Source organism: Castanea sativa, chromosome 5 (assembly GCF_040712315.1).
Source record: "Castanea sativa cultivar Marrone di Chiusa Pesio chromosome 5, ASM4071231v1".
NCBI classification, from domain to species: Eukaryota; Viridiplantae; Streptophyta; class Magnoliopsida; order Fagales; family Fagaceae; genus Castanea; species Castanea sativa.
Window position 1 is genome coordinate 79482304 of NC_134017.1, and position 19300 is coordinate 79501603.

Genomic DNA, 19300 nt, shown 5'->3' on the forward strand with positions numbered 1-19300 from the left:
GCGGGCCCCACACACTGTGGGGCCCGCCCCTGTGTCTCACACCCGGCATATATGCCGGGTACAAGATATAAAAATTGCTTCAGAGGAGCACGTCTTAGCTATTTCACTAAAGGGGAAAGTTTATTTTTTGAAGTTTTAAAGATGCAGTAATATCTTTCCTTAAAGATGTAAGTAAGACTACATTGATCTCCTCGATCGGAGTCTCTGGCTTGGGCTTGGGAAGACCAGCATCACGTGAATGATACATGCTTTTTCCTTAATTTTGGTGTTTCCATTTTCAGGTACAGCTAGTTTTAATGTACAGAAAGTGACAACCCAAAAAGAAACGTACATGTATAGTTATCAAAACAAAAAGAAACATACATTGCATAGTAAACTAACTTCCAAACTTTTGTACAGACCTAGTTAATGTACTGAAAAGAAAGAACGTACTTTTATACATGGCAGAGTAAACCAGCTTCCAAACTTTTGTACTGTTGCTTTAAAGAGTGTGTACTATTTAGAAAAAAACGATCTTATTTCCATATTACTGTTTAAAATAATACAGTATAAACTATAACATCAACTAATATAAAATAATTTCCCTTTTCTCTCTCTTATTTTCCATCTCTCTTTCCTCCCTACTTATTGCCTCTCTCCAGCAAACCCACACAACCAAAACTTAGCCACTCAGCCACAAACACCAATTTGACTACCACCAAATTTCCTGCAATATCAGCTCCAGAGCTTAGAAGAAAATGGGGCAATAGAACATCACAACAAACACAGCCAAAAGAGATCATTTTACTTCTAGCAAAGAGATGAAACCAAAAAAAGCATCACCCAAACCCACCCAAACAACCACCATCCCACCACCACACACACACACCCCAGCAACCACCGAAAAAAAAAACTACCAGCAACCTCACTGTCCCCACCACTGCTGCACCATACACACACCACCACCACCTCCAACACACAAACCCACAAAACCCATTAAACCCACACCACCGTCAACACAACCAAAACCACCATTAACTCACTCAAAAATTGAAAAAAAACAAAAAACAAAAAACCACCGATCAGTAAACCCACCACCACCACCACCACCGATCTATTAGTTTTGCATACACATACATGCATGCATGCTCCCATTTTTGCTCACCTGAACACGGAGCACACACACGAACACAGTAGCTTACACTCTGTCTGACGCTGATCACGCGCTTCACATAGAACTCACGCGCCGTCGAGGCTGTGGCACGTGACCGACCCGGGAAGCCTTTAGCCTCCACAATCCCTTTTTTGTGGTTCACGCGCCGCTTAGCGCCTCCTATGAACCACAAAAAAGGGTCCAAAATGGAGAAGATGGTTAGAGATAGAGTTGAAGTGGATAATAGAGTTGGGTTGGGCTAGATCCGACCCATTTGATGAGGCTCAACCCGGATTAGAGTTTAAGCCCATACTTGTTCACAATACTGAGCCCAATCCGTGAGTGGGGCCTTAGGGCCATTTCACAATCCAACCCTCAGGCCGAGCCCTTGTCGCAGCTCTTTTAAGCCCACACTTTGGATTAAACCCCACATACGCATATTCTTTTTTTTTATTTTTTGATAAGACATACACATATTCAGCCCACTTTTTAGTAAAGGTCCACATGCATGTTTTTCCATAAATTAATAAAATGCCATCATATTTTCTATATTTTGCATATTCACGTCATTCATATTTTTTATGCTCGCATTTTGATCCATAAATGCTATGTGATTTTGTCATATTTGCATTTTGTTCCATAAACCTTGCATATTTACATTTTAATTCCCATAATGTTTCCCAAAATCATGTTTTAATCTCAAAAATCCCCAAAACCGTGTTTTAATCGCATATTTTTTCCCAAAATCTTGTTTTAATCCCCATTATCCCTAAATAATGTTTTAATCCTAAAATTCCCCAAAAAAATTGCATTTTGACCCAAAACTTTTCAAAAATTACATTTTGACCCAAAACTTTTCAAAAATTACATTTTGACCCCAACAGTTTTCAAAAATGCACTTTGACCCCAAAACTTTTCAAAAATTGTGTTTTGACCCCGAAACTTTCCCAAAATTACACTTTGGCCCGTACGGTCACCAAATTTCCTTATTAATTTCTTTAAATGAACAAAGTGTCTTTTTGGTCAACAAATTCACATGTTGATAGATTAAAATTGTGTGATATTCTCTTTGGAATTCATATGTTTTATTCGGGTCCCAATAAGCTAACATGCTTGCCTCTCCCCATTTTGCACTAATGTTTTGGTCTGTTGTGTTTATGCATGAGAAATGAGAAAGTTATGGTGGATAACAACAAGGTACTAATTGTCTTACCCTCTTTTTCTTTACATTGCAAATATATATTCACATGCTAGTTATGTAGTAAATATTCTACTCACATGCTAGTTATCTGTATTTAAATTTAGCCTCCACATTCTATGTATATATATATATATATATATTTCACATGCCTTGATTGTAAATATTCTCCGACTTATATATTCACATGGTATATTATAAGTAAATAAGTACTCACATGTATATGTATCTATGTGTGTGTATATATATATATTTGCAAAACTTTTTTCCAAAAAGAATCAAAATGCCAAGTATCTTATTTCTTTACCAAAAGATAATGTTTGAATTAAATTACAATAAGTTACTATCCTTTGGATAGGCATTGTGGGGGTGCCTAACACCTTCTCCATATGTAACTAAACTTCCAAGTTCAAGATCTTTGGTTCGAAACTTTTTTTTTACCTTAATTAACAAACCCTTTAAAATTGGTTTAATTAATTAGGTAACTTAAAATGAATTAGTCTCATAGATGACCAATCACACCTAATACAAAATCAATGGTTGGCAGCGATTCCTAAAATAAAACTAAGAAAAAGGGACTCACAAACACAAACCTCACCCTAGACACACATGCACACAAAGAGCTACATCACTAGGGACCTAATGTGTGATAAACCAAAAGAAATAAAGGGAAAGCCCTAAACTAGCTTTTTTTAATGATATTATATAGTATCTATTGATCAGAAATACCTGTACAAATCACAACAAAACCCTTTATCATTCATATATGTTTTATTTCCTATAAATCACAAAGCTGACACAAGAGGCTAAGAAACTTCAGGGGAAAAAAGAAGAAAAGAAGCTAGCATTGACAATAGGACCCTGCATACAAGTTGAACTTCAGCCTTCAGGTTACAAATCAAGTTTTTTTTTTTTGATAAGTAATAAAGCTTTATTGAAATCAAAAAGAGAGAGACACCCAAGTACACAGAGAGTATACAGGAGGGAAACAAATCAAATACTAACATTACAAATCAAGTTTTTATGTTTCAATGGTAGGTTAAAGTCAGTTTTGGGCTCATAATCTCATATTCAACCGAATTATTGTAAAGAAAGGAAATTACATTTGGGCTCATTATTAAGATTTTTATTTTTTGGTAAGTAACACACACAACCTCACCCTTCACCAAGAACTTAGAAGAGATGGTGCATGATGAGTCAAGTTGGTATTCCCCAAATCACCCAAAGCAATATCCACATCTTCACTTACGCAATATTTTAATCAATGAATATTTTTTTAATAGGAAAGTGAGAATTTTATTAATTAGAATATGTTAATAAAAGCACAAACACAACATACAAAAGAACAACTTACGCTGATAACAACCATAACATCACAAAGGGAAAAAAAAAAGGCAATAGAGGAATATTGTGCCTGATAAAGGATTATTATATCTTTGAAAGATCTATCTAAATCACTGACATGTAAAAGTTTCGGACACTCAAAAATCTTTATTTTGACTAGTGGCCGCATCTTAGGGAGATTCTTTAGCACTGGGAATTCGCTGGATTAGCACCGAGTCTAGGTTTCCAAATCATTCATATGCCAAATATTTAGTGTTAGGAAAGATGGGAAAGCAATTTTGACAACTCCCCATTCGTATAACTTGGGGCCAATATGTTTAACCGCATTAACATTCACAATTTGAAAAGATTCCAAAAGAGGCAATGGACCAAATGGTGGGAGCTCTTTACTAAAACAGTTGGTCAGGGTGATAGATATAAGATGTGTGAATGAAGGATTTGACACCCAAGATGGATACTTGGAATTATAGTTGAAAATCTTTAAAACCTTGAGGTTGCAATGAGGTCGAAGACCTTGGGCAATGTCAAAATTCGCATAGGTTCATTTCTGGACCAAACCAAGGATAATTTGTGAATACTAGCCTTAAGATGCAACCTTGCCCCTTAGCCTCATCCAAAGTTGCCACATTCTCAAGATTTTCAATGCTAAGTTCCCCACAAAGGTTATTTAGGTTTCTTAGCTCTCCAATTTGACATCCATGTTTCGTTAGGATAGTGAATTGAAATAGTGTTTGAAGAGAGGTCAATCTCCCAATAAATGTAGGCATCAAATTCAATTTTACAGGACTAATAATAAGATGGCGCAGGTTAGACAATAAGTACAAGTTGTCAGGAATGCTAGTCAATTCATGACAACAAAAGAAATTCTAGGTTCGAAGATGGAAAAGACTGATGATTGATCTACTTAATGTCTCGATTGGATTATAAGAGAGATTTAGAGACCTAAGATGCAGCAAATTACAAACATAATTTGGAAGAGTTTTGAACCTGGCATGTGACAGATCAAGTATGCGTAAGTATCTTGCAACAAAAATCCAACATCTTTCACCTAAAAGTTGGAGTGACAGTGGGTGCCTCTCCTCTTAAGGAAGATTGTGCCTCTTCTCCTGAGGAAGGAGCAGCCTCACTGTCACTCTAACTCCCAACTGAATTATGTACCTGGAAATTTGTTCATCTGGGCAAGGTATTTGCGTGTACTTGATTTATCTCATGTTGGCTTCAAAACGCTCCTTACTTATGTTTGGGAGTTAATACATTTGAGACAACTGGACCTCTCTTATAATCCTATCCAAACTTGGATTAGATTGATTATTGATCTATTCCATCTCTAGACCTTGAAACTCATTTGTTGTTTTCAATTGACCAGCTTTCCTGACAACCTGCACTTATTATCTAATTTGCGCCACCTTGTCATTAGTACTAGCATTCTAAATATGATGTCTACATTTATTGGTGGATTGACGTGTCTTTAAACTCTTATGAATTTCACTATCATAAAGAAAGATGAAAGTTGAATTGAAAAGCTAAAAAACCTAAATGACCTTAGTGGAGAACTTAGCATCCAAAATCTCGAGAATGTGAAATCTTTGGAAGAGGCTGAGAAGGCAAGGTTGCATCTCAAGAAAGGCATTCATAAACTATGCCTAACGTGGTCCAAAAGTAAGCATAATGTGAATTATGACATTCTCTAAGGTTTTCGACCTTATCACAACCTCGCTTTGGAGGTTTTTTACTACTCTAATTCCAAATTCCCATCTTGGATGTCAAATCCATCATTCACAAATCTTGTTTCTATCACTCTAAATTACTATAAAAGTCAAGAACTCCCACCATTCGGTGGCTTGCCTTGTCTAAAATGTCTTAACATACATGATGTAGATGGGGTTGAGCACATTAGTCATGACTTCTATGGACATGGAATGGTAAAGATCGGATTCCCATCCCTACAAAAGCTCCATATTTGCCATTTGGATGACTTAGAAACCTGGGCTGGTTTCAATCACAGCGACTTCCCAAAGCTTCAGTAATTTTCTGTCTTATGCTGCAAGAAGTTGAAAAATCTTCCAGAGTTGAAGTCTCTTAATTCACTTATGAAGATATATATTTTCAAGTGCCCAAAAGTTTTATCTTTGCCAAAAAAAGGAATGCCTTAAATGGTTTAGAATTTGAGTGTCTCCTTTTGTCCTGAACTGGAGAAAAGGTGTCAAAGGGGAAGCGGTCCTGATTGGCAAAAGGTAGCTCATATTGCAGTGGATCAGACTGATCTTTCAAAGAGATATTAATCCTATACCAGGTACAATGTTCCTATGTTGTTTTTTTTATTTCCTCAAGTATTATGATTCTTTTTAGTAAACTAGTTTCTTGATTTGGTTTAGAATATATGTTATTTACTTCTTTTTGGCATTTCTCAATATTCTTGGTTGTTATTGATGGATATTTTAGGTTTACAAATGAAAGGAAACAATGTATGTTGCTCTTTTGTATGTTGTCTTTGTTCTTTGTGCTGCTAAAGTTATTCACTTAAACTACATCTTGTTCATTGATTAATTTATTGCCTAAATGAAGATGTCAATATTGCTTCGACTGATATGGAGCATATAATCTAGAAGCTATCATGCAGCTTCTGTCATACTTTCTTGGTGGGGGTGAGGTCATGGGTTCATGATCCTTTGGGTGCAAATGTAACTTACAAAATAACAAACCAACAGAGCAACATAGCAATATAACCAAGGGAAACATCATGATCCCTTGATAACGAAACCAACTGATGTAACTAAATTAAGGCACCAGAATACTTCTTCCTGCATAAGCCTAGAAACAGCAGCCATCATCAAAACCAGATTATGTCTTCTTAAAAGAGCATACTAGGATTCAAACCCCATCTACAACCCAAGATCCTGTTCAAAATAGAGTTATTAGCTTTGCAATTTACTTTCCAATATGCCCTCGACATCTCTCATGATATCTTTGACAATTTGTTTATCACTCCTAATCCTGCTTGAATGGATTACATCATTTCTTTGCTTCCAGATGTGATACACAGCAGCCCACCAAGCTAGCTCGCAAATCACCAGTCTCAGACTGTTTCTCATTGCAGCCCCATTTGATCATAGACTGAGCATGCTTTGAATATCAACAATCTGGTCAAACCTGGCAGCCTTCTAAATCCATTGCTTCTCTGCCTCAAACTGACTAGCTGCATCTTATATAATCCTATACCCATATTTTTGGAACAAAACTCCATTAAGATGCCATAAATTCATGCCATAGGAAGATTCTTTTTTGGTCTCCAGTCTCCAACCTCAAAACTCAGGAATTTTCTAGCTTTTGGTCTTAGTTTAAGAATAGTGATGCAGGGAAGGTGATGAGCTGTGATATGAATCAGAACTAAATGGGATGTGAGTTGCTTTGACCAAATGGATAGGTGGTTAGGTACCTTTGCAAAGAACACAAAGTTCTCAAGAAAAGCTCTAAAAGGCTTATTTCATTCACATACAAAAACTGATTTACAAGTGCTTACATTTTGGTACTTATGCTAGTTGTTTGGCATTGACAGCCTTCTAGATGATTGACAAGTGTCTAAAACCTATTGGCCAATGCTTTAAATAATCATCTAACTAAGTAATTATTTATTAAAGATTAGGGTGTAGCTACTTGAAATGCCTGGTATCTGATGGCCTCTATCCCCAAGTACAATCTTGGGGAACTTTGATTGTCCAAAGTGTCTTCCTTTAAGTAGGCACTGTTGCACCCATGCAACCCATAGTGACTCAACTTGAGCGAATAGGTTCCAAATAAGCTTCATAATAGCTCCTTTCTTCCGGTCTTTAATTCTCTTCAAGCCAAGCCTACCTTCTTTCATTGGGAGACAAACTTCTTCAATGATGGCTATGACCTTTGGGAGTATGAAGATGCTGCACCTAAATCTATGAATGCTTTACAAATTGGGATGCAATAATTGAGGCCAACCTAACAGGATATTCTCCTAGAAGACTAAGCAATGTCTCTTACTATGATCTTGGATTTTTTTGCCCTTTGGTTCCTTCAGTGAACTTGAGTCTCTAAGACTTGAGATCCTACTTAACTAATATGTTTGCTCTTCAGCTCCATAACAAAATTGTTAGCAAAACTGGCCAAAGGGAAAAAAATTCTCTTATCTCTAAAAAATGAAATGGAATTGTTCTAAAATCATAATTCATAATAAGAAGAAAACCTGTATGGTGGTGACAATGCACGTTGTAGTAGGTCGCTAGGTAACTTAAAAACCCAAATGTGAAAGAATACTCTCTGAAACCCTAATCCATTCCCATTTTTCCCCGATTCGAAACCCAGTTTCTCTTATTTTTTACTGTACTGTTGTTCTATTCTATTAGTGAAGTGTAAAGTAATGGTGCCATTATCTGTCAACGAGTAATCAAAATTCAATTTCGTGTTTAGATAATATGGCAAGCATTATTTGACAATGATAGAATATGAAGGACTTTAAGAGCAAAGGCAGGTGTTGCAAATAGGATTGAACTCAAGAACATTGTCAAAAAGCATATCTGGTTTTTTCATGAACCAAGATGGATTTTACTAATTTGGTTCTCTTTTGAGAAACTATTTGGCTTCTGGTTTCCTCAAAATCCATAGAATGTAGGTATCCCAACATATGTCCAAAAGAAACACTATCTTTACCCAAATTAAAAAGTATGTGAAATTCTGAAACACCTCATTAGAAGGGTCATTTTGAATGTCATTGTGACCTTTTCAACTCATTGTATGAATCATATGGCTGTGTGAAACACTGGTTTATTTATAATCTTCTAAATGAATTAGCATACTTGTTGGTACCAATGCACATAATCACTTTATTAAGAAGTAATGGAAATGGCATGTGGCATGCTTGGCATTTTTGAATTGAAGAAACCTGTGGACAAAAATTCATGGTTTTTCACATAAATCCTGGATAACAGTGAAAAAGCCCTTCTCTATTAGCCTAAAATATGCTTTCTCGATATTTTTAATTTTATTTACTCCGATGTTGTTACTAATAGCTTTATCTCCTTCGTTCATCTGGTTCTGGAGGAAGCTCGGTAGTCCTTGAAGGGAGGCTTCAGTCTCTTTGTTTCTCATCAGCTCCCTGCAGATTATCCTTATGATCCAATTTTATTTGGACATGATCCAGAAACCACTCCAAGGTTGTCTGACAATTAATCCTTGGACCCATTGCTGCTAATATTGCTAGTTTGCTACTACTACTAGGCCATCCCAGGCCATTGCCACTATTGCAAGGCCATCCCAGGCCACTGTTGCTGTTAGGCTTTTCCAGGCCCTTGCCACCTTGATCTGTTGTTTTTGTCCTCAAAATACTGAAGACTGCTACCGTCAGCACAAACTGACAAAACTGGTACCAAATTATTGCTGCTACCTCCAGACATGTTACTGTTCACCAACAGTTGTTACCGCTGCTTTCGGCTGATTTACCCTTGTGAAAGGAATAGTAAAAAGTACTGTTCACTCATTGACTTGCTGCTACTGTTCACCCGTGATAGTAGCTGCTGCCACTGTTTCACACTGTGCGAATAGTTCCTGTTTTTACCTATATAAGGCATGCTCCATTTCATTTGTAATCAGAATCTCATTTTAGAGATTTCTCACCTACCGCCTAGAATTCCTCTTAGGTTCTGCACCCTTTGAGAATTCTTGTTAATCCCTTTGAGGATTTGTTATCCCTTACTACCTGCCTGTTAATCTTGTAACTGCTACAATTACTTGTAATCCTTTTAAGGACTTGTTTCACTGCTACTATCTGTAAGTTGTTTTGATAATATACTTTCAGATTACTATCTATTTTTTGTATCTGTTTTAAATTACTTTAAATTGTTTTGATATACTGCTTAGTTTGTACTACCGCCTTATTATCATTTCATTATTATTGTTGTGCATTATATATATATATATATATATATCAGGTTCAAAGGCAAGGACGGAGCCAGGACTTGGAGTTAGGGGGGGCGACTTTGCTGCTAGCTGTGTGCGGTGGCTTTGACCCTTGAGTCTATTTTTTTACTACTAAGGATTTTTGTTAAAATTTTTTTAAATGGCCAAGTAGTTTGTTCTGGGTAAAATATATTGATTGGACTTAATTTTTTTAGTTTTATTATATTGGTAATTTTTATTGTTGAGCTAATTTTTTTGAGTTTTTATATTTTGTTTTAGATTTAATCTATTAATTTTTTATGTCCTTTAAAAAGTGAAAAATGCTAAAACTACAAATTTTTTACAAATTGCTAATGTGATAAGTGGTTATTGATATATAAAAAGTTATGCAAGTGTACGAACTAATAAGAATTTGTTACCTTAATAGTTTGTATAAACATTGTAAAAACGTTTTTGGCTATAAGATTACTCTCAAAAGAATTAATGGCATTATTAAGGGGGGCAAAGTGTAATTTTATTGAACAAAATTGTTAAACTTAGTACCTATTAATATAATAATATTTTTATAAAAAAAATTAGGGGAGGCCATTACCCCCCCTAGTCCAATAACAGCTCCGCCCATGTTCAAAGGCATCTTCTAAAGCATTTGTTGCAAATAACCCATATTACTCTTATAATCAAGACTGGTTTAGTCATGTTGAAGAAGACACTTATATATTAGCTTGTTTTATCGCCTTATTATCATTTAATTATTATTGTTGTGCATTATATATATATATATATATATATATATATATATATATATATATATATATATATATATATAACTGATCCTTCTGAAGCAGTAGGAGAAACCGGTTCTTCTGATTCTAGCTGCTGTGAGTGAGCCATTAGCTGCTGGGCTAATTCTTTTAACTCTTTGTTAGTTTTTCTGGAAATCTGAACAGAGTCTAGGCTAGACTGAGATCTTGTTCTGTGAGCAATGGGTTTCTGAATTGGGGGAGGATATTCCTTATAAACTTGATTGATGATTGGATCAATCTTAAGGCTGTCCCACCATTTTACCGAAAATTCTCGATCTAAGAGGTTGCTATTAATTGTGTATTTCCACATACTGATCCAATGGACCCTGTACCTTTGGGAGAAGATCAGGATTACCGGGAACTGGGATCTGTGTCTGGAAGAGCTGCATCTTGAATCAAAGTATCGTAAGGCATCCTGTAATGGTTCTGGGAAGACCTGAGGGATGGATCCAAACATTTCCCACCACTTAAGGAACCAAGAGGGGATTTGGCTCTGAAAATCTATACTGCACGTTTCGTACTCGTTGTTTATACCATAAACTTGTTCTATGGTCTTAACATGGTAATCTGTCTTGAAGGCTTTCGTCAAGGACCATGAAGACTTATAGATCTGGTTGGTCCTTGACGAAAGCCTTCAAGACAGATTACCATGTTAAGACCATAAAACAAGTTTATGGTATAAACAAGGAGTACGAAACGTGCAATAAAGATTTTCAGAGCCAAATCCCCGCTTGGTTCCTTAAGTGGTGGGAAATGTTTGGATCCATCCCTCAGGTCTTCCCAGAACCATTACAGGATGCCTTACGATACTTTGATTCAAGATGCAGCTCTTCGAGACACAGATCCCAGTTCCCGGTAATCCTGATCTTCTCCCAGAGGTACAAGGTCCATTGGATCAGTATGTGGAAATACACAATTAACAGCAACCTCTTAGATCGAGAATTTTCGATAAAATGGTGGGACGGCCTTAAGATTGATTCAATCATCGATCAAGTTTATAAGGAATATCCTCCCCCAATTCAGAAACCCATTGCTCACAGAACAAGATCTCAGTCTAGCCTAGACTCTGTTCAGATCTCCAGAAAAACTAGCAAAGAGTTAAAAGAATTAGCCCAGCAACTAATGGCTCACTCACAGCAGCTAGAATCAGAAGAATAGGTTTCTCCTACTTCTTCTTATGAGTTATCCGATCTAGATCTAGACATCGGAGATTGGAATATCCCAAGGTAGATTTAGAGCAAATCTACAATAGGTTTACCCAGTCCAAAAAGGGAATCACGATCGACGACCTTCAAAGAGAAGCCAAGGAAACCAAGTCTAGAAAAATTTTGTATTACTATTCCTCTACATAGACTTCTTTTTTTTTTGATGAATATGTTTTCATAGAAATGATCCTGACATTTCTAAGCTGACTTTTAAATTCTTATATTGAAAAGTAATTTGGTCTCATATTGTCCTTTATTCTCTTTTGACAAGGAAATCAATGAGAGAAGCTTCTTTGGACTTCAAGGTATTGTCAAATTACGTGCAGGGAAAGACATGGATATAACCAGCTTGAAAGACAGCAAGCAGCCAAGGTTGAAGTTAGCAGCAACACAAGCAGAATATTATAAAATCAAAAATGACGTCTCCTTTTGGTCAGCACAAAAAGTATATGATTGGCAAAATTCCAAATTAGAGTGAATTGTCATCTTCTTCCCTAATTTACTTTTTTTGTTTTGTCCTTGAAACTCTCATATTCTTGTCAAGTTGGTCATTCCATCCATTGCCATTTTACTCCTTAAATTACATATATGATGCAACTCTGGTTTACTATACTTCAACAATTTTATAAATATTAATGGATGGACGGACTAATTTGATAGAAATGTTACATTTAAGGACTAAAATGACAAAATAAATTTAATGACCGAAATAATAATTCACCCAAATAAACTAAACAGACTATTGAAAACAAAGATTGTAGATTATGCAACCACAGAGTCTTTGGTAGGGAAGATGATGACAAAATTTCTAAATTGTGTTAAACTTAAACATGCTTTATGATGTTTGCTAAGTGACTGATAGAGGCGATGTAATTTCAAGCGTTCATTTCACAAAAACTGGCCTTTAAGAACTCTATATCATGAATTATCTTAGGATTTCCCTGAGAGTATCACTTAAAATTTATCCATTTCAATTCTAGTAATTTTGTAAATTATTATTATTTTGTTTAGTTCATATTCTGACACTTGATGAATAATGGAGATGACGACAATACAATTTTTCATTTTCTTAAATTTTTTTCAAATTTCCTAAGTGAGTTAAACATGCTTTCTTATGTTTGCTTATCCATTACTAGAGTATGAAATTTCAAGTATTTGAAATGATGAAATGAAATTTAAAGAACTCTACATCATAGTTTAGAATTATACATACATATTATTATAAAAACTCTCTTGAATATCAATAATTTAGAATTATACATTCCTATTAAGATAATATTGACTTTTTTTTCCTTTTTGGTTTAGTGGTCAAGTTACTTAAAATTTAAAGGGTATTTGTTTATTAGCTTTTGTTACTTACCAACGCAAGTGGGACCTGATTTTATCCTCCTCAACGAGTGCACGGGGAACCCGTTAACATACTCCTGTTCCATTAACATACTACTTTATTTATAGATAAAATAGAGTTTGAACATAAAGACATCAGCTCCTCACATCTCCATTATCATCTTCTTGTACATTGTATATCTCATAATGCACACTTCTCACATACATTTTAGCCAGTTCTCTATTTTTCCATTACTTCTGCTCCAACTTTGATCATAATTGTTCATGAATATCTTGACAATGATATACGAGACCAACTTTCAATACAATAACAAAAGAACACACAAAGAAAGAGAGTTTTCAAGCGGGCAAAATTCTAACAAACCAATGCTTTTACATGCATAAGAGCTGATAAATGCTATCTACTTCTAAGTGCGTCAATTCACCAATACCATCTAAGAAGTGGAAGGGACTTATGGGAAACCTAGAGCAGGAACAGATGGCAGTCAAGCACTAATTAGCATATTAAGATGGCTATATATACATGTTTTTCTTGCAAATGCAAATTTCATAGAGAGCAACTTGTAATCAAGTTCCATATCAGAAAGGGGCCACCAAACAGAAAATCATCTGCCATATAGCACAATATGAGCAAATAAAAAATACTGTTGACAAGAACCACATTGTATACATAGCACTGACATGAAAGGTTGATCCTTCTTCATACTCATAAACTTGCCTGAATCATCCTGGACCAACTTTAGGAATGTCATAATGCTCGCTCATGTTTGCCAGATACTGGTTGAAATCCTGAATCCTGTCACGGTGAGATTTATTAGCTACCTTAGCCAATCTATGAACATCAATTTGCTCCCTCTGTTCAATATATCGCCTTTCTGCAGGAGTGAGATGATCGTCAGAATGAACAGTCTTCCCATCGCCACTCATTTTTTTGGCATCATCTACATCTTCCTCGTTAGGATCAGTGGATAGCTCTGCACTTCCACCTGCACCAAATAATAAGAAAAATGAGTGACAAATATACAGTCATGATATTCAACAATTAGAATAGAAAGTGGAAAAGATTTGGACCAAACAAAATGGTTACAGTGTTCAAACAATCTCTGGATTTTACAGCAGCCTCTGCTCCATTCTTTTCGCTCTGTCTTCTTTAGATAACATATATAGTCCAATTCTTAGCAAATTTTAATATTTTCATTCAAATCAAGTTAATAGTGAGAATTTCCAGATCTCAGAACAAGACATAAACGACATTTCTTGGAAATATATAGAAACAAATTTGCAGCAAATTTCAAGTCTGCCATTTCAAGACTTCAGTGCCGGGATACGAAGTAGTTGACCACTACCATTACCATGTACACAGTATGAAGAAAGCTGCTTTCAGCACAAGAATCAGAGGTAGTAACTACGCACATGGTCATGACTAAGATTTTCTGTAACTGGCTTTATCCAGCCCATTAAAAATGAACACCGCATTGGTCTAATTCTTTGCAACTCTGAACTTCCACTGGCAATTTCCAAACAGAATACAGATGAACCAAAAAAAAAATTCTAACAAATCAGAACGAAACGAATTTGGCTCTCTTTTGAGGCTACTGAGAAATCACTAGTTCAATTAATAGATTTATGCTAGCAAACTCTTTTCAATCGGTCTCAGTGTTGGGATTCCTCGAATTTCTCTCCTATTCTAGAGTTTCTTTTTTCTCTTAGACTAGTCCCTTGAGTCCTTTAGTTCTTTGTTGTTGTTAACATCGTGTACTTTCATTTTTCTGTTTCTTTTTTGTTATGAATAATATTACTTTTATTACCTATCAAAAAATAAATTAATTAATTAAGAGCAGCTTAGCATTGGAACCTTGGAAGCACAGATACGAACCCGATACAGATACAGACACGGGTACAGTAAAGTGACACGGGTAATTTATTAAAAATTATAACATAAAATGACCGATATAACACCAGTATAACATGAGAATGAAACATATAGGACACTGATATGACACCCTAGATGAAGTGTTCGTGCTACATAGACTGGAACTATACGCCCATGCTACAATACAATACCGCACAGTATTACTGAATTTGCGGAACTATGTCTTTGCTAGAAAGACAGATTCAACAACTCTCCCATTCCAATTAGCATAAAATCCAATTACAAGGAACTTCAAGTCACCAAACTCATTCTTCTAATTATGCCAACAAGTAACAAAGTGCTGCCTTTTTAATATAAGTATTGGTTTAACAATAATCTGAATTTTATTTATACATTACTATACTATCTTTAAGCACAAAAACACATTCATTCAGAGTGAATTAAAAACAGAAAAAATAGAAAAAGAAACCTGGTGGAAGCTGAGTTTCTGTAAGATCTGAAATTAGATCCTGACGTTTCTTGTTTTTCTTTTTCTTCTTCACTCCACCAGCCTTGACATCTAGGGCTTTTCCCTTCAGCTTCAGCTTACCCCCAACCACATTCTCATAACCTGACATCTTCTCTGTCAATAAAATACCCACTAGTGCCCGAAAATTGCTGTTTCTCTTTCAATCTCTCTCGTGTCTCAATCTCCTTCTTCCTCTCTGTCTCTCTCAGTTTTCCGGTTAGGGTAGGGATTTTGGGGACGACACCGTTTGGGGATTTTTTTTTTTAATATAAAAATTAAGAAATAAATAATTAAATAAAAATTAAATATTAATTTAAGGGCAAAGCAGGGTCATTTTGTGGGAAATTATTAGGTCTGCGAGGAGGAGGAGGAGGAGAACGGACAAAGTGGTCCTCCCAACCAATGAGAAAATGTCATCTATGCAAATATGTAAGTGAGCTTCTTAATCAACATAAGGTATAAAAAATAAAAATTACCAAGTGATGACACATTTGTAAAAACAACAGCATTTTATTGGTTGAGAGGTAAGGAAAGACCACGTCAGCAGTCCTCCTAGTAGCATTAATAATTTCTCCATTTTGGAGGGATGTAATGGCATTAGTGGATGGTATGTTAACAGAGAATTGAATTGAGGAGTTTTGAAACTTAAGGGACTGAAATGAAAAGTAGTGAAACTTAAAATATGAGTTTTGGGATTTGGCGGAAAAAAAAAAAAAAAACAAACAAACAAAAAAATTAGTGTCATTATTTAGATATCAAAACTCTAGTTATGATTGATAATTAGAGCATTTTCAATAACTTTTCCAAATTTTTATACTATTTAGAGAATAAACAATTACACTTATCTTTTACTTACCTACTTTGTCCTCCATCGTCTGCTCCACATCCACCACTGCTTGTTCTTGTCCCCATCGCCAACATGCAGCCCAAATGGTCAAATCGGTTATTTATTTATTTAAATTTTATAATGTGTTCTTATTTTGTTAGTTTTATCATTATGAGAAAGACTATGCTTTCTAATTCAACTGTGAGAAAAATCGAGAGGAGAGAGTGAAAGCAAAAAGAAATTGAAGAAGAATGAGAAAAAAAAAAATATATATATATATATATATATATATATATATAAGATTTAGCTCAAAATTTGTTAACGAAGAAAAATTCTAATCAATGAGGGCTAGAGAGTTTTATTTATTTATTTATTTTTTTATACATGATAGAATTCTACTCTAACCTAATCTAAATTTATATGTATGTGAAACTTTCTTCTAGAGATTTGAACCCCGGCTCTTGCCCCCCACCTAAGGGTGTGCGGATGAGCAAAAAAAAATTTGAGATTTAGATAGACTATTGGATCAATGTTTTGCGGTTTCACTCTCTAAATCAGAGAGTATTTGGTATTTAACTTGACGGTTGGAAACACTCTTAGACCCAACAATGATCTATATTTTTTTTACACGCCAATTTAAAAATTACATTTAAAAAAAAAAAAAAACTTGATCATATTTAGTCTTTATCTTCCTATCAATACAAATAAGAGAGCAAATAAACAAAATCATGCATAAGTTATTATTTTATTTTTTTTAAGAAACATAAATTCTTAAGTTTGTAAATAACTAATCTTCTTATCATAACCCAACTAAAGTGATTTTTCTCCTTTTCTTCAAAGTAACTCGAGATGACTCTTTATAATAATAGCATCATCGTCACTTATTTCTATAAGAAAAAATTACTTAACAAAACAAAATAGAATATAATTATAATCCTATGAAATTCAAAGCATCTAAATAACAGATACACTCATACACCCATAATATATAACAAAGATATCCGGATGACTAAGCTACATTTTCCTCCGTTTTCTCATTGACCAAACATATAATAACATGATGAAAAACACGTGACTAAGTTACATTTTCCATTCTACAATGCAACAATTAAAAATTTCCCAAATAAGTTTGAATTTAGAAAGTTCCATTCTGATTTCTGTTACTTGTGCCATACCTGCCTAAAAGCCCCAAGTGCCTTACCTTGTCTTTCGCCACAAATGCTCCCCTAACTTGCATCTATGGTGCCAAAAACAGCCAATGGCTTTTTATTCCTGGATAGAATAGATTTAGCATCATTAAAACATCAATGGTTTTTACTTGACTACCCTTAAAATAATATTTTGTTCCTGTGAATTCATGTTGTCAACAATGTGACTAACACACAATAGTCATCAGATCATCCAACTCTTTAAATTCATGTTTCCACGTTTTAAATTAGAGATCTTAAAACATGTTTGAGTTTTAAAACCTAGCTATAAACTTATAAACAATCTAAGAAAAAAATTTCCCCTCTAAACTAATGCAGGTTTGAACTTGAGAGTAACATAGTTCTCGTTTGATGGAGTTTATTTTTTCAACCTTTTGAAAACTGGTTGTTTTTTTAAAAAAAACTGTATATTAAAAAAAAAATTACAAAACCTATACTTAGAAATAATTTAGTTTTAAAACAAGAAACGGCTTGTCTCACCGTGATCTTCTCTTCAATTCTCAAAACTTCTGTCACTATGGCCCCACAAGGGCATAGAACCCATCGCTGTCTCGGCTGTACTACCAGAGACTCGAGGGCAGTTGGAATAGGAGAGCACGGGAACATAATAACAAAAACAAGGTAATCTTACCCTCACTCTTACTTGCGGTTAGAGCAAATAATGCGGAAGATAGGTTTTCTATTCCTTAATAGAATAGGACTCCATTAACGCTAACATATATTTTTTCCATGGATAGTTCATAAGGTCTAAAATGAGAGATTGTTTTCTTTCCTTTAAAACTCCAATCTCTAGTGCCTCAAATTCTTCAACAGCACCAAAAGACATTTCCATTTTAAGTGGCTGATATCCACATGTTTGGCTCCAAAGATCAAAATCTGGGCTGGATCATTGAACACCGTACCACTAAGCAATCAATTTCTAAGAGGATAAAGAGCTACAGGTGCTCCCTCAGATGGGTTAGCCATAAGTACTCCCTAGGGGTTGAAATGCTATAAATCCCAAAGACATATCACTTGTTATATTTTTAGTGTTTTACTTTATGTTTCATCAATCGTGACTTATCATATATTTTTGTTTTTCTAATAAAGTAACAATTTTTTTATAAAGCATATAACATATTAGTATAATTGATAAAGTATAAAGTGGAACAATAAAAATGGGACGAAATATTTTTATACATAAATTCCTTTTTATGAAAGGAACACCGAATATTTGTCATATGTTGTGCTGTTAGAGCATTAGAAACCCATTGGATAATGCTTTTCCGCCTATGTTAATGTAGATGGTACATATTGTCAAACACAATGAGAAATTTTCCTTGCAAAAAAAAAAAAAAAAAGGCACTGAGGAATTTTTTAAAATGTTGTTCAATAAGGAAAACATGTTAGGTAACTCTGAGCAATAGTAGTAGCTTATTACCCATATTTTTACCCACGTCAAATTCTCTATTCTAAAACTTATTTCATTCAAATAAGTAACTACATTAGAGTCCCCAAATATAGGTAACCCACCGTAGCTTAAATGGGTATGAGTAAGCTAATGGGGAAGGTTTTTGGGTGTTTGGTTACCTATATTCACCCGTTTTGCCATTTATGATAATCTACTACAAATGCTTCATAGACATAGAATTCAAAGCATTCACAGGTATTTCATGCCTCTTGTTGTTTTTCTACTTCTCTTATTAGTATGTACTCGCTTCTTTCTTTTGAATAGTTGGAGTGAATGGCAACGGGAAATAAAATTTTAACTTCGCTAGCATTTCATTTTGAAGGTTTTCAAAGACCTGCCAAATGAAAGAATCCATAAGAATCTTATAATAAAAAAAGTGTTTATAAATAATCTTTTTTTTTTTTTTGATAAGTAAGAAATTATTATTAAGATAAAATGGGGAACCAGCTCATCAACTTCTTTACAAAAGATCCAATGAGAAATG

The 19300-nt window shown here is 34.7% G+C and overlaps 1 protein-coding gene and 1 long non-coding RNA gene across 7 annotated transcripts; one reads left to right on the plus strand and one right to left on the minus strand.

The window, feature by feature from the left end:
- Positions 1 to 583: 583 nt before the first annotated feature.
- LOC142636035 (uncharacterized) lies at positions 584 to 12216 on the plus strand. Of its 6 annotated transcripts, none has more exons than XR_012844241.1 (4): positions 584 to 2699; positions 3301 to 5967; positions 8746 to 9467; positions 11876 to 12216. It is a non-coding gene; the product is annotated as an uncharacterized LOC142636035 (long non-coding RNA). The 6 variants fall into 6 exon arrangements; XR_012844243.1 differs by having other exon boundaries at positions 1048 to 2329; positions 5553 to 5967; XR_012844245.1 differs by having other exon boundaries at positions 1054 to 2329; positions 5875 to 5967.
- Positions 12217 to 13432: 1216 nt separating this feature from the next.
- LOC142636034 (uncharacterized) lies at positions 13433 to 15590 on the minus strand. The gene is made up of 2 exons (XM_075810100.1): positions 15294 to 15590; positions 13433 to 13937 (listed from the first exon to the last, which is right to left on the minus strand). The coding sequence occupies exons 1-2, from the start codon at positions 15439 to 15441 to the stop codon at positions 13675 to 13677; spliced, it is 411 nt and encodes a 136-aa protein (XP_075666215.1). The 5' UTR covers positions 15442 to 15590; the 3' UTR covers positions 13433 to 13674.
- Positions 15591 to 19300: the final 3710 nt, after the last annotated feature.